A 26,259-nucleotide genomic window follows, 5' to 3' on the forward strand; every position below is an offset into this window, starting at 1 on the left:
CTTGGAGCTGGGAGTATTGTTCTGGGTTTTGCAGATTACTTCTGCAGAGCTTTATAACCTTGTAGGCATCAGTTTTTTCTGCCAGTTTATCTGGCATTTGAGCTTGTTTCTATGGGAAAACCAGATTTAATCCATTTTAGAAAGTGGTTTGAAATGTCAGCTCTGTGAAAATTGGGGATGTGTATATACATTTCTGTGTTAGGGAGATAGCAAGAAAATAGGCAGAGATAATTTTTTCTCTTCAGCTGACTTAATCTGAGTTTAGAAGAGTCACGCAGTCTCTGTTCTTAGTTTTGCAGAAGGCAGATGGAAGCCAAGACCGTGCATAGCATCACCCCAGAAAGGTGCTGTATTGGCTCTGCACTCCTTCTGCAAGATATGGCACTGGAGGACAGGAGGTAGGAAGTGAAATACAGAGCAACAAGGTACCAGAATTTGAGGGAGGAAGGGCAGAAGGATGATAACCAGGAGTTTTCTGATTACAACTCTTACTGCTGAAGAGTTTTTTGAGAACAGGGAAAAGATGCTATATTGTTCTTGAGAGCTAATGAGCTTCAGTCTTGCCTCTTTTTATTTACTTCATGAGTTGGGAAATTAGAAGGACAGAAATTCTGGCTACTAGCTAGGTTCTTGGTTTCAGCTGTGGTGCTTTTGTTTTCCTAATAGTTCCCATAACAAAAGTGGGTTGGTGTAGATGTGCAGGTAAAGCAAAGCTAATCTGCTACACCTAAAATGAAGACAATACTGCTGTTGGGAGATTCGTGACATGCTGCTTGAAGGAAATGGCCGTGTCCAGTTTTTAAAAGGCAGAGAACCATAACATAACATGATACAAGATTATAGTAATTAGTAAGCAGGATTGCCAAGAAGGTTAGTAAACAGAGCATAGAAGAAAAAATCTCCCCTCTTTTGTTTGTCAAAGAGATGTACTTTCATGAAAGTTTTTGAAGATTGGTGATAATTACAGGGAGATTTAGTCTGGATAAGCTCTTGAAACTTCAAATAGAAATTAAAATCTTACTGAATCTTGTTCATTCTTTCACTGACAGTACCTTCCCTGAGGTATTGAACATCTACTTTCTGTGTCTTGTTCATGTGGCTGTTGGATTTGATACTAATGCTAATAGTATCAAATAATAATAATACTAAATACAATAAGATTGTCTAACCTGGGCATAAATATGGAATAGATCAATTCAGAGCAATTGCTGTCACTAGGATTCTCACACTTGTCTCCCTGGATTATGATCTGCTAATGTTGGGGAAAACAAGAACATTTCATACTTAAATGAATTCCTGAAGAGGTACAAATTGAGGCCATACTTTAGAATGGGTTGGCCTTTAATTTAGCATATTGATTAGTTCCTTATAATTGCAGCTTTTATGCAAGAGAAGGTTGCTGTATGATACATAAATTCTTAAGCAGTAATAGAAAAATGAAAGCTATAAACAAGAAACTTGGACAAAAAATAGTAGTATTCCGAGGAATGGTTTTATTTGTCAGTTCGCTAAGTTATGTTTCTTGCAGTCTTCTGCAGCCAAACCGTGTTTTTTATTTGGACATTTAATGTATGGCTGAGTGTACACTTAACTGTACACATTAAGCCCTGTGTACATTTGTTTGAATTCATGTTGGAGCAGTAGCAGAAACAACTTGGTTTGGTTCTTTCAGATACAAGTACAGTTCAAAATAAAGTGGTTCTTTTATTCCTTGGAATAAAATTGTCATTGAGCTTGCAGTTTTCCTAGAGCTTGCTGCTGGAACAGGTGATAGCTTCTTTGCATAAATTTCAAATTTCCATGGCCTAGGTTTTGAAACAGCTGTTGTGGAGTAGATCTAGGGATTTGTCTGGCTAAAAATTACATCACCAAAACAAAAGTTCTCAGTCAGATCAATTCCCTTATCCAGTTTGACACGTGGAAAAATGAATATAAAGTGCCAGAGCAAGAGCATGCGGGGTGTTGAGCTCTTTTTGGTGGTAGGCTGCATTGTTATCAGTTTACAATGACTTTGAACCAGTGTGTGGAATGCGGGCATTGCTGTATACTCAGAGTGAAACTGTAGATTGGCTAAAATGAGGCAGAAATTAAGGTTTTGCAGACCTGGGTGCTGACATGAGTTAAGTTTAAGCATGTCTTGAAAATTCCTTGTTTGCAGAATGTTATTTTATAGTAGCATAGAGTACTTTAGATAATGTTGAACTATGTGTCTGAGAATTTAGCAAATGCTTTTCAAAGTGTCTCAAGCAAAATACTAAGCAGTAGTGTCTGAGAAAGTGTGAATTTCTTGAGAGAGCAAAGAATCTCAACATGTTTTCCAAATACTAACAGTGGTCAAAACTAAGATGATATTTTTTGAGTGGTACATTAACTACAGATTCTCCTGATTATGTATGATTGATTATGACTGATTACAATTGATTATACCTACTGCATGTGTAATACAGCCTTGAAGCAGTTTCTTTCCTGAAAATTGACTTTGCAGAGATACAGCTTTATTACTCATGCTTACAACCTGCATGCGTTAAAAAGCATGTTTCTAGTACTGATAAAATAACATGTATAAAAAATAAGATAGATTATTAAACTTCAGATACAGGGATAATCGGTTAATGTCACTACAAGCTGTATCAAAACAATTGAGTTGTGTAAATCCCACATGAAGGCATAGCTTGAATGCCACTGGACTGCTGAAGGATCAGTAAGACCATAACATTCAAGCAGTGAGATAGGACAGAAATATTTTGGCTTGCACGTGAGTATGTCGGAAGGGAATTCAGCTTTTTTCTGTTAGTCTAAAGTAAGTTTGTTGGTCTAGTTGTTAGATTTATTTTTTTTTCCCTCCCCATATTTAATTTGGTGATCATTTGAAAATTCTAAACACCACAAAGACCAGGTTTAAAGCTGCTTCTTGGGCAGAAATGCAGTATATTTATATGTAAAGTAGTGTTCTGAAAATTAGATGGTTGGATAAGCATTTCTATTTCTTTCTATGACAGACTTTTCCATTGAAATGAAACATCTTCACACATGCACACACCTACTGAAAGGAATAATTTCAAAAAGACTAGAAATAATCCAGAAGCAGAAGTACAGTCAGTAGTCTCTTTTTCCTTCTAGAAGGCTGATTAAAATCTAAACTATTGAAATACTGAGACTCCCATATATAAATTCAAGAAATTGTGAGTCTTCTGTTACAATGTGATTATATATACATGATTTTTTTTGTTTTCTTTTCCAAATAGAAACTGACTTCCTTCAAAAGTAGACATACTTTTGATCTATTTTACACACATAATTTAATTTCCTAGTTACAACTGAGGCCATAAAAATTTGTTTTGCTGCCATAATCTTACTAATGTGAAATCTGAAACCTGTTCTTAGAAGGGTTTTGGAAAACCAGTTTCCATTCGTAGCTGAGGGCTCATGTCTTAGTGTACAGAATTGCAGACATCTCCAAACTTATCTTTGTGTTTATATGCCTCTCCGAAAAACAAAATGTATTTACCTGTTTTACTAGTTGTTAAAAGAAAATATGAACATTAGTTAAACCAAGTGCTACTGATTGCATTTTCTTAGTTTGATGCCTGAAGAATTTCAAGGGATTCTGTATGAAATGACGGGAACAGTGAGAACAGTGGCAGCTTGGGGTATTTCATAACTAAGATGAAATTCCTATTTTAGCATACTGGGAGGAGTTAGCTATGTCATTGTTTTACCTTTTATGAAACAGTTTGTGAAAGATTTATACTTTTAATTTCTGAGAAAAACTTCAAGATACTTACATTTTCTTCAGGATGCTGATTCCATGGAGTAGTTTGCCTTGTTATGGGCTAAGAAAGGTTTTGCATAGTGGTAACATATTTTCTGTTAGAAGGTTGGACAGTGTAACAGAAAGATGTAATAATTTAGAACATTTACAGTTTTGTACTGCTAAGCTTCCATGTAAATCAGCTGGATGGTAAACATACCAGAGACTCCTGACATCTATAAACTCTCATGAGGTGTGAAATTACTGCCATATGGTACTTCTGCAACTCTGGAGGAGTAATTGTGCTTTTCTCCTGTCCCCCAAGTATGGTAGCTTTAATTGCACTGGACACTTGATACAGTTGTATTCATAGAAGATTTACATTGGGGTATATTATGAGTTGTCTTGCTTACTGTTGTCTACAGCTGTGCTCTACACTAAGAAGCAATATAAAAAAATGTTATTCCATTCTCTTCTGGAAATGTCAGAGAACTAAATAGTTTTAGCAGAGTTATTTAAAGTTTGGCTGCCTAAGTTACATGGATTTCCTCGAGTCAAAGTTGCTATGATTCAAGAGCCTAAGTTCTCTCTTTTTCTTCTTCCTTTTAATTTTTTTCTGAGCTTGGGTAGTGTCAGCAATTTGAATGCATAAAGATTGATTGCTAAAATTGTAGAAGACTGAAAATGATAGCAGTGAAATCCTGATTGGTGTTTCAGCTCTCACCATACAAAAGTATTTGGATGCATGAACCTTATGAATTAATCACCCTTATATTTACAGTTTCTTTATGGTGAATGGCAGTAGAAATTGTAAAACAAAGCATTTCTTGCACATTAAAATTGTTTCCTTCTTTCTTTCAAGGTTACAGAAAACAGATCGGACCTTGAAGATTTGGAGCTTTATGCAACTCCTCGGGAGCAACGGTTTCGCAGGTTTGCCAGTTTAGAATTTGAAGGACAGCTATATATGACTCCATATGACTTCATTCAGGCTGTCACAAGTGATGAGCCCAAACGTAAGCAGGAATTTTATATTGATTAAATTGCTAGGCAAAATGCCAGTGGTGTCTTGTTATTTTTCCATTTGCTTTTGATTACTACTTCTGTTTCTGATTGTGGTAGAAAAGTACTGCATCTTCCAGAATTTTGTTTTTAATGGTATCCCCAAGTGCATGCAGTCAGTAACCTGATTGTTATTAGATTGTGAACATCTGTATACTTGTCATTATTTAAATGTTCTTGTCTTAGAGGTCACAGGTAGCTCAACAGGCATGAAAGACAAGAAGTTCATTTGTACCATTTGCACTGACACAGTTACTTTTTTTTTTTTTTTCCTGAGCTGGTCAGTATGTAAAACTCTTCCTCCTCCTTTTTGTAGTTTCTGTGTAAATAGGCAAGATATGAGTTCCCTAAATAATTTAGGATAATTTTATTTTGCAGTTTTCGCCATCTTAAATTGTTATCTGCTATCATGTTGGGATTTTTTTGCCCTACAGAGATTTTACAACCATATCACATCTTTCTAAATAACGTGCTTTGACTAAAAGTTTTGGTCCCCCAGGGGATCCACTTTCTGTGCTTAGAAGTTGCCAGAGTTAAGCACTATGTGTTAATTAAATTAATGAAAAGTAAACTATCAACTTTAATTCACTTATTGTAAAATGTTTGCTTTAAGTATCAAAGAGTGACTAAATAGTAAGGTGATGTATTTCTGATCTAGTTTGATTTCCTGGCCCTCAGGCTTGCAGTGCATTGGTAGCAGCACACAACTTCTGGGGAAAGTGAATATCTTTGCTCAGGTGTGACATGTATAATAACTCACCTTAAGTCTTTTTTCCTAAAGTCTGTACCACAAAGCTAGTATAGAGAACAGTCAAAAGCAGCTAAAACAGTCAGTGGAGATCTTAAAGCTCTGCACAGATGTTAGATTTTTTTCTCTTTGTTCTCTTAACAGTAACGAAACAAGAGGAAAGAATTCAGCCGTGGCCCATCAGTTGTCAAAACTTCTGTAACTTTTGAATAAAGATATAATCTCATCGTAACAATAAAGACAGAAGCTTAGATGGTGAAAACTTGGAAAACTTTGAAACTCTTTACCAGGAAGCAGATCTTCATTCTCTTTTTTTAGCTCTGCAGTTAAAAGAGAGGAAGCAGATTCCTTATCACAGAAGTTAATACAAATACACATCAGCATTTTACATCTACTTCCTCTGCCCAGATGTCCAAGTCCTCCTTTTTTTGTTAATACGGAATTGAGTTCCACCACATGTGGTCATGAAGCATTTGTGACATATACTGGATATCAGTTAAACATTTCAGTTTAACTCAATTTCATGACAGTTTGATTGGCTTGAACACACTGTATGTATGATTTGCTATTAAGATTTTCCCATGCTAAAGAAATGTATATTTCCTGCTCTCTGACAGCAGGTATTCAGATTTAAAAACAAAACCAAACCAAAAAACGTTAAGCTCACAAGGACAATCTGTTCACCTCATGCCAAAAGTGAAGAAATCTGGAGTTAAATAGTTAGGCAGCCTTCTGAGTGTAGCAAATCTTTTATGTACCAAAATCCTTCCTGTGCATACAGTTAGTCTTTGAGACTGAAAGCAAAACTAACCTGGATGTCCTTTAGTTTTATAGGCTAGTATCAGAGATTACATGACTGAGATAGTTATTTTGAGGGATAGTGTAAGAGGCTGTAACTAAGTAGAAGTGGATGACTTCATTATAGTGGAAGTCATATTGTGTGGGACATTTGGAAGGAGGCTGACAAGTAGGAAATAACAGATGAAGTAGATGACCTGCAGATTACCAGTTTCAGTTTTTGATCTCCAACTATGTTAATTTTAACCTTTGTTCTGCAGCTTTGCCAAAGTACTGCCTTGTCTGTTTCGGGCAAGTCTTAATTTTCTGCCTTGCTCTGTTGAAAGTAGTAAGTTTAAGGAAGGTATTTTTCTGAATAAAATAATTCATTCTAAACATCGTATTTTGTATTTTTGGATCATTTTGTAAATAAGCTGCAAGTTGTAAATAATGGAGTCCATTCAGGCTGACACAGTAGAGCATCTGTATTTTGCAGGAAAAAAAAAAAAAAAAGAACATTCACCTGTTGTTTTTTTTTTTTTTTTTGTGGATGAACACTAGAAAGGTCTTGAGTTTTGTCAAAAAAGCAAAAATGCCCTTTGAAGAGTAATAATAGTAGCTCTTTAAGGCTTTTTAGAAAAGCTAATAATACTAGACCTGAATGAGATTTGTGATGGAGTGAATGCATCTATTGTGGTTGATTTACTTTGGAAATCTTGTAAAGCCTACAGAAGTCAAGAGGGTGTTCACTTCCTTTTTTGATTAAACACTAATACTGTAAGAGTGTATTTTCTTTTATAAAACATAACTTTTGACTACACATGGTTATGTGTAAGAGATACATAATAAATGCTGTAATTAACTTGATGATTTTTTAGTGCAGGCTTTTATTTGGGAAAATCCAGTAGTTTTAGCAGTCATGCTTGATACATTTTTATCATCTGTGTATAAGTTTACATATTTAGAAAGCCAGTTAAGAGAAGAGGAAATATATTTTGTTCCCTTCAGCTCTAACTATAGTCATTTAGAGTAATTCTGAGCTGTAAGATAAATTTTCACTTGCTTGTCCAGAAAGAAAATCTATGTATCATGTATGAGACTGGGAAATTACCTGATTGGAAAGTTAGATATATTTATTCTGCAAATTTTTTTTTGGTAGGCATAAACATATATCCATTTGTACGGCAAATGAGGTTGTTGGGGAGGTGGAGGGAAGTATTTAATATTTTGAAACAAGACTTTAATTGATGTTAAAAAATTGAACTGAAAACTACATGAAAATCTGCTAGCTCGTGTTATGTTGCTTGATGTAATTTCACCGTAGTTAGAGCGGGATTTGTGAACAGTCTTGGTACTAACCTTTACGGAGATGTAAAGTTAAAATTTCAGTAAATTTCTAACCATGAACTAATGATAGACTATAGGGAGTAGCTTCTGTATTGTGGTAGTTAACTTCATGGGGTTCATCGTAAAGAAGGGATTTTTAATGCCAGAGTGGTTTGCTCTATAAAATGATCCTTTACCAACCAAAAAGTTATGGATTTGACCACACACTATGCTACTGTTTGTACCTTTGTGAATTCTGATATTCATAGTGCTTTATCTTAATATTGAACCTGTGCACATTTGTCTTGAGTATGACGATGAACCTCTTGGATACTTGTAGACAACTGTTGTCAAATGCAAGTATCTTTGCTACTGGAGTCTGTCATATAAGGCATTAGGAAAAAACCATACACCCAGTCTTACTCATCAGTTTTCAGTGTTAACAAGCAGTTCCAGTTCTGAACTGGGGGCCCTCTTCAGCTCCTCTGTTAAGACTCCTAACAAAACATGGAGCCTGACAGAGGCTGGAAGAGGAAGCATGAATCTGAGTTATTAGAAATGGCCAAAGGGAGTCTTGGCACCTGCTGTAGTTTCCAAGATATTTTTTCTATATTTGCTTTAAAAGTTACGAGTAATCCCTGAGGCAAAAGGCAGAATTCGGGTCTCCCTATGGTCTGCTGTGTAATATTGCTGCTACTGCTGCTACTAAATAATTTCATAATATTGATAACACTGGTTAACGTGAATGCCTTGTATTTCCTGTTTAATCTTTTAGTGGTGTATTTTGGAGGTAGAAAGTATTTTTTTCTCACTGAGCCAGAGTTGGATTAAAACTATACATGTGAATTGGTTCTTTAAAGTTAGGAGTTTATGTATTTATTACATCAATTATTTCTTAAATACAAAAGAGAATATTTTGGAACGAGGTCAAGTATTATTCTCATGCAGTAGGGAAAATAGCTCTTTGGCTGGAAAACACAGTATAGATAAAGTCCAATTTTTATGGCACCACGTTGGCATAACTAAATTCTGTGCATTCATAACTTTGTCTTCTGTTGCAGGTACTAAAAAGTGGCGATCCCTTTCAAAGCAGGTGGGAAATAATTCCTGTGCTGTCTTAAAACCATAGATTTCGATACATTTACCCTCTTTCATGCAGTAAACTTAGAGTCACAGGAGAAATAAGGGACTCTTTTAATATTTTTTTTTTTTAAGAGAGAGACTTTAATTACTGAATTTTTGTCGCTTCAGACTCAGCTGAGTGCGGAATCTCAGATACAGCTGTGCCTGTTGTGGTGGATTTACTGACTTTCTCAAGCCTCTGTCAGTTCCTTCCTCAGCCCACATCTGACTTGAGTTTCTTTAGTGTCACAAGTGTAACAGGTGTATGAAAAACTTCTGTTTAAGTGCCTCTTCCTTTTTTTTTTTTTTCACATTTGTGCAACTGCAAAGAGACTGTCATTATCCCTGTATTTTAAGTAAAGTACATTCATATTCATGGATGAAGTTTGCTTTAGTTCAGGTTGAGTGTTTTAAAAGAACAGTTTCTTGGAACTTGTATGAAAACCTTAGTGAAATCCAGGGGGACTTATCCTTGGCTTCAGTGAATATGAGCAGTGGTGAGTAATTTCAGCAGCAAATCCGTTACATGTCTCTCTCCAACTCTGCAAACAGTATTCATGCAGATGAATATTTCCTGTAAGAATCATGTGTGCAAAATTTATGTATGTGCTTGAATACTTCCAGAGTCATTGTGGTAAACTGAAGTTAAATTAACTGGCAGATTTGCATGCAGTTCCTTGTCTTTTATATTGATTCCTAGTATTTGCTCATAATTTGTTAACTGTTTCATCAAATATTTAAATACATACTTTTATCTTTTTTAAATCTTATTTTAGGAGCTGAATCATATCCTCATGGAGACACCGCCGGTTTGGAAAGGATCATCCAAACTTTTTCGTAACCTTAATGAGAAAGGTAAGGAATAGTAGTTCATTTTCCTGAACCAAATTATCACTTGTATTAATTTATTGTGGCTGAAGTGATGTTATACTTATAATCTGAGTCACATCTTCAACAAGATAAAAAACATTTATTGCTTTCCACATTTTACAGCATAGAAAAGTGTTCTTTAGTCTCTACAATGTTTTAATCATTCCATCTTTCAGCTAGACTCTTCAAGTGAATTGGTATCATAGAGTTTGTTAAACTGATGTTTGAATGTTTCAGATTCAGTTCATTCTAACAAAGAATGATCTATAGACCATAGGTAAAATATTCTAATAAAGGCACTATCTCTTTACTTTTTTTAATAGGCTTGGTGATGTGATTATTTTTAAAGACAGTAATGATATATAACTAAATAAGCATTTTCTTCACAAAGAGACAGTTTCAGAAATGCTATATATCCCTTCAAATTCTGCAGATAAGGGCTTTGATAGCTTTTAAAACACATATTATTGGTAAACAAAGAGCCAAGAGCCACTTCTGGTCTCTTTTCTATTTTTTTTTTATTTTTTTTTATGATGGCTTGCATGCAGACATTTGAAAGCTATTTGTGATACATAAACCACATATTCCTTTGCTTATATTCAGAACGGCAAAGGTCTGGTGGAACATTTAAAAATATTTTAAAAAGCAGCCGCAAGTAATTGCTATGAAATAAGATGGTTTAGGACTGTTTAAGATAAGCATGCCAGCAACAAAATTCCAAATTCGTGTGTGTAATTGATGGATCTATTTTAAGTGTAGCTCAAATTTACTGACGGAGTAAGTATGCATGTCAGAGGAGTATCTCAAGTTTGAATCTAGTGCATGGAGGTGCTTGCTTTTTTCCTCTGAGTCTGCAGCCAGAGCTCCAGAGATGCAGAATCTGGCACATCATTGCACTGTATTTTCTTGTTATTTCCTTGCTCTAGGCTGCTTTCTATATAGTCAGAACAGCTGACTTCTGAAATATTAGTTACATAAAAATTCAGCTTCAGAATCTGTTACATCGATACGTTATCAGTGAAAACAACCCTGTATGTGCGTAGTAAGTATGTAATAAAATGTCTGCAGTGTGCAGCCTTAATTCAACAATATCTACTTCAGTTTTCTGCCAGTGAAATTCTACAGAAGTTGGTGGAATCAGAGTGGCTTCGTAATCTGGTAAAATTAGTAATAACCTTTAGCAGTTCCATAGCTTTTCAACATCGTTTATAAAAAAGTGAGTTCTGTTTTCACTGTGTATAGCTAATAGAAGAAAAGGTGATGGGTCTTATGACTGACAAGTTCATTCAGTAAGCTAGTGAAAGGAATGGGAATAGAATTTAGGTCTCCTTAGCCCTTAATTAGTGAGGGTTTTTTATGTATTAGTTTACTAATTTTCTTTAAAATGTTCACATTTTAATATGAAGAAAGTAGCAAAAGCCTATGTCCATTTATTTTGCTGTAGTTTGATTTAAATCAGATGAACCACATAGATTTATGCAGTTGTTGTTAAGTTTTATTTTTATGTTTTACTCTAGAGTGACCTCCCTCTCTTCATTTTTAGTGTAAGCTTTTTTTTCATTCAGTGTCATTTCAGAATCTTTCTCCCTTAACATTCACAGCAATCAACCAGAACTATCTGCAGCCACAATATTACCAGTACAAAAAAATGAAGAGAATGCTTTCAAGGCCTTTTATATTGCTTTCTCAGTAGTACCTGTGAAGGACTGCTTAACACACAGACTTTCTTCCTCTGTTTTACAGCAAAGAAGGTGTCATCAAACAAACAAAAATACATATTTACATGTATTGACTGGCTATTAAAGAACTCTTTACATCACTGGATGAGAACCTTTGAGATATCTGATTTCTTAATAGCTGCTTGTCCAAACAGATTCAAGCAGGGCTTTGAAAACTAATTTCTGCAAGCTGCTGTATAAAATCAAAAAGAGAAAGCATAGAACATGTCTACTTTATTGCCTGCATTTAATCTTTGCTAACCTTCAGTGTGGAGCTGTGTGTAAATTGAGGAAAAGAGTAGGTGGTATTAATAATCAGTAGCCTTCCTAACTAGATCTACTCACAGTACTATAATCTTGATTTTGAATACTTAAATTTGCTCTTCAATCAAAAGGTGGGAAAAATTTTATTTTTTTATGAATAGAGTGGTAGTTGGCTGGGCAGTGTTTCAGCTAGTAAAGGTTGATAAGATCTCTCTGGTTAGATATTTTTTCTTTTGTGTTTGAGGATAGGCAGCCTGATTCTCTTGAAGGTCCTCCTCTTTCAGGACAGTTGCTTTTGGGGAGGAGTATTGAAGTATTATTGAAGGTTTGGTGAGGCATTTGGAAATTTGGACAGATCCAAGAGAAATATAGCTGAGATTTTCATATCTCAGCTATTCAAGAGGACTGAGAGTCCCTCCTGAATATTATTACAGTACAGATTTAATTTAGAACTTTTGGTGCTGTAAATATTAGTTGAAGATGCCAAAGTATCTTTAGCAGTGTTGGAAATGCTGATGTTAAATGTGTTCAATAAATGTAAAATCTACATTAATGATACAGTGTTTTGAGTCTAATTGTACAGGGGTTTCAGTGAAAAAAAGATGACTTTACATGCTTTGTTACGTATTCATTTAAGTCAGATTTTAAAAAATACTTAAACATCCAAAGATGTGGCTGTTTTTAGGAAAATGTTTGCACCTGACTTGGACTGAAATCAAGGAGACAGCCAGCAACTTTTGAAAATCCCAGTTGATAGACATCTTTACTCTCAGGCATCTAATTACTTTTTTTTTTTTACTCTTTTGAAATAGTCTACTATTGTGGACTGACTTAACACTTTTAGTTTTGGAGGACAGACAAAGTCAATTGGTTAGAAATCAAGAACCAGTTTTGCTAGTTCAGCCTCAAAGATCATTAGAGCTAAAGGCTTTTGGGAAAGCTGCAAGTCACTGTTTCCAGTTCTTACTGAACTGTAAGATACTTCTCTTTATTGGTACTATGGGCATTCTGCAAGGTTATCACTATACCCCACAGCTAGAAAAGCAGAAATACAGGTTGTGGTACCAGGCATGCTATTTGGATATTGATTTCATCTTTAATTTAAACTTAATCACTGCTGGAGAGAAAAGGAAGTGCCATTCCACACTGTGATTGCCTTTTGGCATATATAAACTACACGTAATTATTGTGAAAATGTTCATAGAATGACAACTCAAAATCTGTGCTTTCATAAGTAACATGAAGCTAAGTTGTCAATACAGGGCACGCACTTAGGAAACGTATTAAAGTCAAGACTTGTATTCAGATAGTACATATTGGGGGGAGCACTATTAATGTTCTCATACTGTTATAGTGTTGTCATGAGTTACTGGTGGGGTTTTAGGAAAGAAAATCAAATAAATAATTTATATTAACTTCTGAGTATCCAGCCAGCTTCTGTTTAATAAGCCATTCTCCACTGTACTTGTTTGGCTGGTTAGAAATGTAATGCTCCAGTGCAGCCTTAGTTGTAGCGATCATGAGATGGTCGAGTTTGAGATGCTCAGGACAGTGAGAAGAGCGTGCAGCAAGCTCAATGCCCTGATGGATGGACCACCCAGTGGATAAAGAACTGGCTGGATGGCCACACACAAAGAGTTGTGGTCAATGGCTCAATGTCCAGCTGGAGACCAGTAACGAGTGGCGTCCCTCAGGGATCGGTGTTGGGACCGCTCTTGTTCAACATCTTCGTCGCTGACAGGGACAGTGGGATTGAGTGCGCCTTCAGCAAGTTTGCCAATGACACCAAGCTGTGTGGTTTGGTTGATGGAGGGAAGGAATGCCATCCAGAGGGACCTTGACACGCTTGGGAGGTGGGCTGATGCCAACCTCATGAAGTTTAATCATGATAAGTGCAAGGTCCTACACCTGGGTTGGAGCAATCCCAGGCTCAGCTACAGGTTGGGCAGAGAAGAGATTCAGGGCAGCCCTGCCGAGAAGGACTTGGGGGTGTTGGTTGATGAGAGACAGCATGAGCTGGCTTCAGTGTGCACTTGCAGCCCAGAAAGCCAACTGGATCCTGGGCTGCATCAAAAGGAGTGTGAGCAGCAGATCGAAGGAGGTGATCCTGCCCCTCTGCTCTGCTCTCATGAGACCTAACCCGGAGTATTGTGTGCAGTTCTGGTGTCCTCAACATAAAAAGGACATGGAACTGTTGGAACAAGTCCAGAGGAAGGCCATGAGGATGATCAGGGGGCTGGAGCACCTCCTGTGTGAAGATAGGCTGAGAAAGTTGGGGCTGTTCAGCCTGGAGAAGAGAAGGCTGCGTGGAGACCTCATAGCAGCCTTCCAGTATCTGAAGGGGGCCTATAAGGATGCTGGGGAGGGACTGTAGTGATAGGACAAGGGGTAATGGGTTAAAACTTAAAGAGGGAAAGTTTAGGTTGGGTATAAGGAGGAAGTTCTTTACTGTGAGGGTGGTGAGGCACTGGAATGGGTTGCAGAGGAAGCTGTGAATGCTCCATCCCTGGCAGTGTTCAAGGCCAGGTTGGACAGAGCCTTGGGTGACATGGTTTAGTGTGAGGTGTCCCTGCCCATGGCAGGGGGGGGTTGGAACTGGATGATCTTAAGGTCCTTTCCAACCTGATCTATTCTATGATTCTATAGTCAGTGTATTCCTCCCCTAAAATAGTCAAACCCAAAGAAAACCCCCCACCCCATAGATCAACATTTTAGACAAATAACTCATTGACCAGCTTGAATACAGTCAAGTGTACAGAAGTATGAATATGCATATGCAACAGAAATTGTTCTTCTTATACGTAGATTTAATATTTTCAAGTTGGATGTGAAGACAGGGCAAAACTAATATGGCATAACTTTTTTTTTTTTTTTTTGTCTTCAGGTGTGATATCTTACACAGAATATTTATTCCTCTTATGTATTTTAACAAGTAAGTATTTTTGGAAGTGGAAAAAACAACCAAACAAAAAATTGCAAACAAAACCAAAAGCTGCCATATAAATTTACAAGTTCTGCATGCCTTGCATGTTATAATACTCTTTCCTTTCCCCTCTCCCACATGTCATGCATCTCTGTCCATTTGAACCTCTCCTGTCCTACTGGAATCTTGTGTCCCATTTTATTTAAGTGCTTTATTATCTAGAAAGCCTTTTACTGAGGTGAATGCCTTTACTGAAGAGAAAGTTGAGCCATACACTTCAGGCAAGGTCCAGTTAAGAGCTTAAATTTATTTTCTTCTTTGAAATTCCTATAGAAATTCTAGCTGAAGTTCGTAAAGGATACTGGGAGAAGAGAAAGATGCACATTTTTACAAGGTTCTTTCACCTATTAGTCCATAATGGGTGACATCAGTGAGTCTGATAAAATACAAAATCTGCTAAACTGAAGTAAATGTTTATTTATGTTAGAAAACACTAACGAAATTGAATACGTATTCTTCTACCACTCATAAAACCAAAGTAGAGTAACTTAGAGTAAACTAAGCCTGATACAGACTATGTTTTGGTTTTTAAAGAGGTGTTTTTTGGAAGGAGCAAAATGTTTCACTTCTGTTCTGTTTGTATGTAATTAAAAACACTTTTATAGAATTTATAGGGTTTTTTTTCTCTCTAGACATAATCTGGATTCTTACTATGAATCAGAGCAGGAACTTGATCTTGAACCCTTACAATCTAACTGTTTGATCGATGGATATTCTTCCATAGTTTCCTTGTTATCTTTACTAACTTCTGGGCATTATTCATCCGTATTGCAAATCATTGAGTATCACCAAAATGTTGCCTGAAGCTTCACTTACAGTTAACCTTCAAAATCCTCATATTTCAGAAATAATTCAACATTCAAGCCTAATTTTAAATTTCAGGGACTCTAGGCATGTAGACAAGAAAATTCTGGGTCTTTTTCAACACATCACTTGTTTGACCAGAAGTTGCATCTTGTACCTTTTTTTGCAAAAATTTTAAGGTGTCTTTTAGAATGCTGTGTTTTCACAGGGTATTTATGTTTTACGTGTTTTGTAACATAAAATGGACTCTAGTTTTGAACTAACACTCTTAATTCCCCAACTGGCCAGTACTGTGTGATATTTTTTTAAATATTTCATATTCTATTTCTACTGTCTGTTTCCCCTAATCAAGGAATTTGTGAGCGTGCCTTCTGTTCTCATAGCATGGATAATACTGTCTTACTGATGTTATTATTTTACTATGTACACAAATGTATTAATTCAGATTAGTTGAGGATATGGCTGTTATAAACAGACACCAAATAATTTCTTGGAGTTTTATATTTGATTTCTTTCAAAGCAAATAATGTAATAGGGTTTTTTTTTTGGCAGAGCCACATGCAGGTTTTAGGATTGCTTTCAACATGTTTGATACTGATGGCAATGAGATGGTGGACAAAAAGGAATTCTTAGTGGTACGTATATTTTCAGTCTTTGAATATTTTTATCTACTTTTGAAGTTCATTTTTTTTGTCTGTCTTCAGTAATCATGAGAACATGATCTGTTCACTGAATTTAGTTGTGTGTGTCTTACTTAATGTAAATGGCAAATGTAAATTGTAAACAGTAGCTCCTTGTTACAGTGCACAGGTGAGTTGCATATAATTTCTGAAGCTTAATTCCAGTTTTGTTTTGGATCTTTTTAATTGCTACTGCATTCACAGGTAATTAGCCTATTAAAGTAATATTGTTGTATCAGTGCTCAGAAGAATAATTTAGTTACCATAATGGTGGAGGGACTTGCAAAAGAACCACTTCACTTTGTCATTCATTTTGCATATAAACCCAGGTGACCTGAAAATATTAACTGACATAATGTGGTGCTATCATCTGTTTTGGACAAGATTTTTAATGAAATAAACCATACTGTATATACATATATATATATATATATATATATATATTCAGCCCATGAAATCCGTATGCTGAAGCAATTTGTTCATTGGTTTCTTTTTAAGGAGAAAATTCCTGATAGCGAAATTGATTTGGGGCTGAATAATTTTCATGTGCGTAGGAACAGTTGGCAGGACATCTAGAATTTGGCAGTAGTTTCATTACACCCATGGTTTTGTTAATTACAAATCTGAATTACAGTATTTTTCAAACTAGAGCTTTACGCAGTTTATAGCTTGGAAAAAGCAGTTCTGTAAATTTTTCTTGCTAGTTATTTAATCAGAAGGTTTATTTTTCTTCCCGTTAGAAATCTAAACAGTCATAAAAGGCACATAATTTGAAAGAAAAATTGGCTTATTTCCCATCGAGATTTGCGCATTAAGAATAATTCGTCACTTGACAGAAAATCTTCAAAAAATCGTAAATGACCCACTATAATTCGATTTTTATCATGATAAATCTGATAATTGCATCTTAAAATTCTAATACTTCATCATTTTCATGGTGATAGGATCCACTAAGTACAGAAAAATCATGTTTGCACTGACAAGTACAAAATTAAAAAGCCTTGAAACAAGAAGGCTATTTCAGGTTTATGTTAATGTCATTTATTTTCTGATTAAAAAAAGAAAAAGGGAGAATAGTTAATGCTATTCTAAACTAATGTCACTGATGAAGTAAAAAAATGGTAATTTTTTTAAAAATCATGAAATGCCAAAGATTACCCACTCAGCCCCGGGGCTTCTATTTTACATCGCCTACATGGTTTTACATTAACAAACTCCACAATGCAATATAAATCAGAGTTTTCTAACTTGGTAATATCCATATACAGCAGATGTCTGGGATTACTCAGTTATGGCAAAAACATAGTTTTTGACATTTTCAAAATTATCATTTAAGATTTTGTGGTTAGTAGTTTAGACAAGCTCTCTGAAGACTGCACAAGGCCTTTATTTTCTACTGAACAAGTACAGGTGATTGATAGAATAAAAATATTTGTAAGAATTTAATCAGATGTTTGTAAAAAATGTATTTACAGAAGACAGCAGTTCTTCATATATTTTTTGTGTGTGTGTAGTTGAGTTTTTAAATAAATACAGTGAAACATGAGAAAAAGCCCACTACCTTTCTGAAGAACAAGAAAATGAAGCAAAACATAAAGATGAAACAGACACATGGAATGGATTACAGTTTCAGACCATGGTTTATCTAAAATGAAGACATCCTAATTTCTTGTGTGCTGTTTCTTAATTGTTTTCAAGTCAGCTTAGAAGGTTTGATTCATATAAGCTATGCTTACCTAAAGAAAAGGGAAACAAACTGAACTTCCCTCAGTTCTTCTTTTCATGAAAGTGATTTCTGAGATCTTGCAAATTGTGGCATGCTGATCATTTTTTGTATTCCAGTATTAAATGTGCACATCTTTCTAATTGTTAGTTCCTAGCAACCATCTCTTCCAGCTGAGCGAAAAAGCCCGCAAACATGGGATTAATTGGCTAATGGAAAACTAGAGGAAGAAGGAAAAAAAAAAAGTTTTTCATGATTCAGTAAAACAGAATGTGATGGACTAGACTGACAACTTTTTTCCTTTTTTTTTTTTTTTTTTATTTTAGAAACAGCTTCCATTACAATAGCTAAATGGGAGGAAATAGAAGCGGGAGGCTTTGTCCTTCAGAAGCTGATGCTGAAAATTAAATAAGTGTATAAGGCAGGAAGCAAGAACACCATTTAACAGTGGATATTTCATCTTTCTTTCTGACTATGCTTCTATAGTCCTCTTCACATCTTGATTTTTATTTGTTCTCTGCCATGGTTCCTGATAAAAACTTCTTTTTATTATTCTTTTTCTTTACCAGTCTTGGTGGATAAAAGAAAGCAGAATTTTCAAACATTAGATACAGTGTTCTCCACCTGTTATTGTATTTAATAGATTTGTGTAAATTAAACCTGATCCTAAATGCTTGATTACCGTGTCAGTGACCCTTCACAAATTACATCAAAACCTGTAAGTTGGAATGTTAGATCTAAAGTGAGAAAGACTAAAATAAGTAGGTAGATAGATAACGTCTGTGTAAATAAAAGTAAATATGAAAATAAAAGTTGATTCAGTGATGCTGCAGCTATGATGGACCTGGCCCCAGAACATGCATTTGGCATCTCTACTTTGCCTGCGTGTGCATCATCTCCTGTGTGCCTTGTAGCAGGACACTAAGTGTTGCCATTTGAATTATATTGAACATTTGAGGTATACTTCTCCACTGATTACAGTCATAGAATTGGAAGTATAACTAATATTATTCAGTTTTGCAAATGAAGAGACTTGGAAGATACTGGTGTAGGGATCACATGCAATTCTTGAAGAGTATGTGTAGTGAAGAGTTGAAAAACACTTAATTTTTCTGATAACAGCTTTAGTGGTCTTGTAAACTAATTCCATTATGTTTGTTCTTTCTCCTTTGCGTATGTCATAGGGTGGAGGTCAGTGAACAGAAGGATTGTGTTACCTTGTTACAGGAGATCTTGGCTTTGCTGCTTTCAGCAGTCAATTTCATTATCCTCTTTCAAACAATGTTCCTATGAAAGTACTCCTAGATCCTTTTTGCATTCACTTTTCTACTCACTGGTATCCTATAGCACTTCTTCTGAACAAAAGATCCATTTCCAGAAGTTCAGCAAGTGCTTTAATGATGAATGCAACAGAATCCTACTCCCTTTGCCTCTGGGGCAGGGGAAATACATCCAAGGATGCACTGCTCTTTACTGATCTTTTTTGGTTTTTCAATTGCTGCCACTCTTCTCTCCTTGATGGCTTGTCACTTCACTTTTCACAAGGTATTTTCTTTCTACTCTGTCTTCATTTGCTTTCCTTTTTTCCACACAGTTTAGGGTTGCAAGCAGTGTAATACTCAGGGCCATCCACCTAAATGTCCTATTGTCACTCTTGTCAGCATAGGTTATGGTAATTTGTGACTGCAGGTTTGCAAAAAAAATGAGAAAAAACATAACAAGGTCTGTAAATTGATCCCCTACTCAAAAACATATACACACAATATTCTGCTCATTCTGGGAAGAGACAATTCCAGAACAGAGTAGTCAATTTTGGAAATTCATAAAACATTATTTATAAATTCATTTGCTATTTAATCACTAAACACTGTTCATTTATTTCAGTGGTGTTACACCCCTGCAGTAGACCTTGCTGAACCCTTTAGAGTAATCTGCCTCCCCTGAAATGCAGTGTTCTGAAATTCAGTTTGATAAATTTGCTTGTAGAATTTATCACACACACTCTGTCTTTCACATTCTGATCCCTGGGGAGCTCTGTGTCCTTGTCACTACAGTATCAGGTTTTTATCAGACTTCTGGTAGGTAAAATCAGGTCTTTGGAACAACTGCCACAATTGTGTCTGTATGCCATGATGTTTGGTTCTGAAAATACCATATTCTAGATAGAAGGATTTTTTTTAGCCATATCATTTATTCTTTTTCCATTCCACTTTCAGATTACCAAATGCTGCAAGTGGCAGTACGATATTTTCATGTGCAGGTTTTGAAAGCTGAAGTTTGTTGGTAGAAATGTAGATGGCATCTTATATACTTAATACTGGTCTCTCTTGCAGTGAAAAGTAAGCATTGTGACACTTTTTTTTCTAATTGTTTGGGAATATTCACAAGTATTACTATAAATAAAAATAGCTAAATAGATACATAAAGAAAGGAGCAGACCAGTGCTTGGAAGACTTTATAATTTCAAAAAATAAGTATGCTCAAGAATCTCTATGTTTTAGATCTGGTATTTGAGGTTTTCTCAGAAGTCATGTTTAAAGCTCTTAAAGTAGAGAAAGTTGTGAAAAGGGTGTTTTACAAGACCTGAAGGTATTCTTTGAACAGACTTGAAAAAAAAGGGTACTTGATGAATTATTCTTGAGTAGTAGTTTGTTGCTGCTGAAAGGGAATGTTTCACCTCCACCAGGTGTTTCCAGTCCTCTCTTGTGCCAGCAGGAGTAAGAACTGATCTGGCTGGAAACTAACAATATGAAAAAAAGATCAATCCATCTGACTACATAGCCACACAGACACTAATTCGTAGCTGACAAGAAAGGATGTGCCTAGAGGTGGTGAAAAAGACTGGAACTTCCTCTTTTAGTATAGGCTTGATTAGCTAAAATGTAAAGGTAAATAGGATATTCTTAGTATTGTGCTCCCAAATAGAATTATTATACCCTGTGGAGAGAACATTTTCCTTTCTGTGGAATGGTTAAGGTCAAAGGAGGAACATGAAGGCATTAATATGAACAATAAAGCACCACTGAAACACTTGATATTTTAATTACAGTTTGTAATGTTCCTCACAATCAGTTATTGTTATTCACGCGAAATAACCTAAAAACTGAGTAAGAACAAAATGTTTGGTTTTTTTTAGCTACAAGAAATTTTCAGGAAAAAGAATGAGAAGAGAGAAAGAAAAGGAGATGAAGAAAAACGTGCAATGCTGGTAAGTAAGAATAGGAACAGCTGGTAGCTGGTTTTCTGGATTTTTTTTTTAATTGATATAGGATGAAATGGTGTATTTCATTAATCACTTTTTTTTTTCCAAACAGTAAATTTATATCATTAAAATAATAGGCATAATTTTATATATAGAAAAAAAACCAGTATTTAGCCCAAACTGCAGTTATTTAAAAAGTCCCTGAGTGGTCTATAGAAAGGAAAAACTAATATTTTAATAGTGTATTACATATTGTGACAGCAGCATTGATTCCATTTAGAGTCTATAAATTTAGGGAAAAGTGAAGAGTAATGACCCAGTGTTATTGTCTATGAGACTGAGATCTCAGTGGCAAGACCAAATTATACTCCTGCTCATAACTAACTGAAGCTGTTCATGTAGACATACTGATCCTGATGTAAAATAGCTGATGGAGCATTACAAGTGAACTTAGATTTTATATTCAGATTTACTTTTTTTTACTAAATACTGATTATGACCAATGAAAAACGTTTTTAGTTAAATATTGCATACTCATGTAATGTCAAATTTGCGTTTTTTATGTGCACAAGAAAGGTAAGTCAGACAAGTCTGTGGTGGTTTGTCTGGAGGATGGCATCAGTAGCAGGAACTTACTTTACTGTTGGACAGGTAAAATCAGGGACCAGTCCCTGTCAAGTTCACAGCAGAATAAAACGTTCGTTTGCAATTTGCATATGTATGGCAAAAATTCTCTATCACAAGAAAGTTTTCGTCATACATGCAAAGCTTCTCATAGTGCCCATTATCTGAAACCATAGGTGCTTGATCTCAGCTCTTTGTCCTGAAACCATAGGAAGTTTGCATTTCAAGAATTAACTATTTTCAGACCTTCCCTGAGCATAAAAGGATCTTTTCTTCCCACCCAGAGAGACCTGTCCTTCTCAGTTTTTCAAAACTGTAGGTCAGCTGTTGAGTCTTTCACGCACTTTATTCTGAACAAGGGAAACTTACACCTAAAGGAAGAGCTTTAGGCAAAAGTAAGGATTGCAAAATGGAACCTTTTTCCTGAGAGTAATCTCTGCAACTCTGTACTTCTCTTTTGAAATTTTGAAGAGTAAGATTAAAGATGAACCATTTTTTCGTCACTGTATTTTTAAAAACAAACAAATCTAGTAATATATAAAGTAAAAGTTATGCTTGTCTTAACCTATTCTGTTGTCTTTTTTTTTTTTTTTTCCTCCCCTCTTCTTTTGGCTTCATTCTGACATGTGATACTTGGTTTGGCCCATGTTTGCTGTATGTCAGCGTCTTCAGCTGTATGGATATCATACTTCTACTAACAGTGTATGTACTCTAATTATTTTCAATGTATGCAGGCTTCACCAGTGAGGTGATATAGTCTGCTATAAGAAAATTAACTGTATTTGTCTTTTTCATCAAGTAAATTACTTCTGCTAATCAGTAAAAATGTGATGGATCTTTACTTGCATAAAAGATAGTCCATGCTTGTTGCATTCATTCTGAAGCAGGCAGGCATACTCGGAGGAAAGGTTGCTCTATTTATATAAATGAAGGAAACATTATTTTGAAGGGAAAGGACAAAATATGTCTTAAGAAATCATTGACTTGTTTTTAACTAATGTGTGTAATTTAAGTCGTTCTGCATGAGTCACTTAATCCAGTTCTCTCTTGTCTCCTTGTGTATAATGTGAAATAATAATTAGTCAAATGAATCCTTCACCTCTCAGTTCCTCCCCCTGCAAAGAAAGAAACTAGAAGAGAGCTTTTGTATTTTTGTGCTTCACTTGGAAAACAAATAAATAAGAACTTTCAGTGCTGAACTAGAATAGGATTTACAGAAAATGGTCCCTGTATTACACAGGTGATGGTAAACTTAAGTTTCAATCAGTTTTGAGGAGTGGGAGAGAGAATCGGCAAGAGAGATCTTCTGGGTTTTTTGATGTCTTCATCATGATCTGATTAATTTTTGGATCACAGCAGAAGTCAAACTGTTGTAAAACAAAAAAAGATATTATGATATTTGAAGTGAGGGCAGGGGACCTGTGAGAACTAGATAACTAGTGAAATTCCAATTCTAAAGTCTGTTTCTTTATATAAGTATTCACAGGAATGGACAGATTTATTTCCTGTGAAGTTAGCTGGGCAGTATGCAGGAAGGAAGTCTGTTGAATGAAGAGGTGCAGTGACATGATGTAGATGCTGCAGTGTTGTGAGAATAATGTAGGGAATGTAAGGCCTTATGAGTCAATGGAGTTTAGATCAGGCTTCACTGCAGCGAAAGATGCTGTAGAGGGGTTGCCATATTCCTGTGCTGCCTCCTGTTTTAAAATGAAACCAAACTAGTTAGGCTTTCCTACTCATATAATATTTTTAAGCTTTAGTCAACAGCCTCCTTCTAGACTCCAGCCATATCCAAACTCATTATCAAGATGATGCCCAGGTGAGCGCTGTGCTTTTCTGTCCTCATGCAACCTGAATGGAGATCACTGTGTAAAGGAGAGTCAGATGTATAGGAAATCACAGTATCTGACAAATCCCTCAGTCCAGAAAATTTATTATTTTGGGTTTCTGTTTCTCCTACTCCTATTCTGTTTCTCCTTTCTCCTACTGAAACAAGAAGTGTAGCAGCGTTTTCAGTTTGCCTTGTTGTCCTGGGGAGTTGAGGATACTCAAGACCAAGGAGATGCAGCCCTAAAATGTTTGGGATAGTCCAGAGTGTTGAGCCCTTCTGCTCACTTAATCCTTCAAAACAATTCTAATTTTTTGAGAAGTGTCAAGGTCTAGTCTATAAGCCATAGAGTGCATACAGCAACATTTTAAATGGGTTAAATATTTCTGTATTTTTTATTTGAATAGGTTAATTCTTTCAAGTCATGTTCTGGGGCATATTGTGGCTGTGTGTTGAGGCTACTTCAGCATGTATTGCATGACTCTTTTCTCTAGCCAAATGCTAACCAGAACATGGTAATTATGATGAGATGCATGTAAGGTAAATAAAATGTGCACACCTGTAAGTACTAATTCCATTGGATAAAGTAAATCTCCAGTAAGAGAACCAATTCAGTGAACACTTAAAATAATTACAGAATTGTGTGCAGAAAAGAATGAGGTTTTGTTTATTCACATGACCCAATAAAACATCAAAGTGTAAGAGGGAAACTGCTAAGGACTTAACCCTGTACACACTGAAGTAAACAAATTATATGAGTTTAGCAGTTTAAGACTGAATGGAGTTATATATGAGAATACTGCGGCCATGATGTAGGAACTGTTACTCCATAATAAGAGAAAGATACGTAAAACCAGAATTTTTCAAAAAGGAAACAAACATATAATATACAGTAAGCATGGGTGTAATTCATGGTAGTTCATCATGTTTCTTTGATAACAGTTTACAGAAAGCTGAATTGAATTGGTTAGTGGAGGAAGTAAGTAATAGAACTTGTAGGAGCAGTACATAAAATGTTGACGTAATGTAGAATACATAGAGACAATAAACCGTCAAGTCTGTACCGTATTCTTTATGATAACAGTGTGGGTTTATACATCACACAGCAGCATAAATCGTCTAAGAGAACAGTGTGTGCCGAGGCAAAAAAAAAAAAAAAGTTTTTATTTGTAGTTAGAAGATTAAACTCATTCTGCCTTTGTTTTGCTTGCCCAGATGGATGTGAGTGGGGAGCCCTGAAAGTAGGAGACCTGGTTTAGATTACCTTGTGAAGGGAATGGATAAAGTTCATTCAGATGCAATAACCCTAACCAAGTTCAAATAGCCTTCTACTGTCTTTAGGGTCATGTTCCCTAGGTTTGGGGGGGGGGAGGAACGTGTTGCATAGTCTGCCAAGACTAATTGCAAGATAAAGGAAGGTCTGTTTTAATAGGGGAGGATTTTTCAGGCTTTCAAAAATGAAACATTTCAGAGCAAAATGTAAGTGTATTTTACTTGGAGAGATTAATCACTTGTTTTCTGTTTAAACAAGGTAAGTTTGATCATCAGATGTGCATGTTTGCTGAATAAGTATGTTTCAGTTGAAGTTGACTTACGAGACTTGTTTTTTCTATTTTTTGATTGGTGCAAGTATGTCCTGATTATTGGATGAAGGCAGTTTCAGATAGCTAGCTGTATTGTAATATTTATATTTTGAACAATGAGAAATTTTGTAAGTACAAAAATTAATGTTTTTGGGGAGCAACACAGAATTCTTTAAAAAACCAAGAGCAAAATACTGAATTTAAATGGATGTTTTCTCTAATTCTGTTCAGGAAAGTGGAGTCTGGTGATACTTTTTGCACAGCCAGGTTATGAGTAATAAGCAAATAGCTGTAACAGACCAGTGTTCTTTTAATTTATAAAGTGTCGTTTAACTGGATAGAAATTTCTCTGTGTGGAAGCAAAGGAAGCAAGCCATGCTACTGAAGATCAGTTGGGAAAAGTTTTAAAGTCTGTAAATGGTTGTTTTATTGTTTGTTGGTTTTCAAACAATTGTGCTTCTTGAAACTTCTGCAGGTCCTTAAAACAGAAGGAGAGGACCTTGTTCCCAGAAGCTATTGGGATACTTTGAGACGTAGCACAAGCCAAGCACTCTTTTCGGACCTTGCGGAGGTATAAGCCAACCTCTGTCTCTGGTCCATAAACACACTGCGATTTTATTTATTTATGTTCTGATTATTTTCCTGTTTTATGCACTTTGCTTCTTCTCTTCCTTTTAATTATTTAAAAAAACCAAGAACAAACCAACACTGAAAGTTCTAAGATGAAATAAATTTGGTTCCATGCAGTGGGAATAATAGAAAGTTGTAATTTCCAAGTAAAAGCCAAGTTACCTTTTGAAAGACTTGGGAGATCAAATCCTCTTCAGTCCTTACTGTACAAAGTATTTGCTAACATTAGCAGTGACAATATTTCACAGTTAGAGAAGTAATTCAGGAAAACTTAGTCATTTAGGCTTGGTCCACTGATATGACAACTTTAATGAGAGTTGAAGCCCTCTAAGCTTTTAATTTTTTTAGGTCCTTAATGTGCTTAACTTCACAAAAAAAGTATCACACAAAGATTGCTTTAATTGTTGGATCAAACAGGGAATGTTATAAGTTATATTAGTTAATCTTTTTTAATATCATGTGCTTGTTATGGAGGACTAGAAATATCACTGAGCTGTCAAATAGATTTCCATAGTACTTTAAATTCTAGTAAGATTCTTGTTTCATGAATATGCTTTCAGACAA

General features: G+C 35.6%; 1 protein-coding gene across 8 annotated transcripts in view; it reads left to right on the top strand.

Annotated features, from left to right (window-relative positions):
- MICU3 (mitochondrial calcium uptake family member 3) overlaps nt 1-26,259 on the top strand; it is a 52,297-nt gene that overhangs the window by 6,493 nt on the left and 19,545 nt on the right. For 4 of the 8 annotated variants that reach the window (XR_008973624.1, XM_057420353.1, XM_057420347.1 and 1 more), the window contains exons 2-9: nt 4,614-4,767; nt 8,726-8,757; nt 9,563-9,641; nt 14,523-14,570; nt 15,978-16,060; nt 20,965-21,036; nt 22,318-22,356; nt 25,541-25,636. Coding sequence is in view for 7 of the 8 variants with exons in the window: in XM_057420347.1 (XP_057276330.1) it covers nt 4,614-4,767; nt 8,726-8,757; nt 9,563-9,641; nt 14,523-14,570; nt 15,978-16,060; nt 20,965-21,036; nt 22,318-22,356; nt 25,541-25,636 (603 nt within the window). In the remaining variant the exon portion in view is untranslated. The remainder of the gene's footprint in view (nt 1-4,613; nt 4,768-8,725; nt 8,758-9,562; nt 9,642-14,522; nt 14,571-15,977; nt 16,061-20,964; nt 21,037-22,317; nt 22,357-25,540; nt 25,637-26,259) is intronic. The other 4 variants (XM_057420349.1, XM_057420351.1, XM_057420350.1 and 1 more) reach the window with 2 other exon arrangements.

This window comes from Pezoporus wallicus, unplaced genomic scaffold (assembly GCF_028554395.1).
Source record: "Pezoporus wallicus isolate ANWC-B61680 ecotype Strahan unplaced genomic scaffold, APGP_CSIRO_Pwel_v1 contig_5552, whole genome shotgun sequence".
Taxonomy (NCBI): Eukaryota; Metazoa; Chordata; class Aves; order Psittaciformes; family Psittacidae; genus Pezoporus; species Pezoporus wallicus.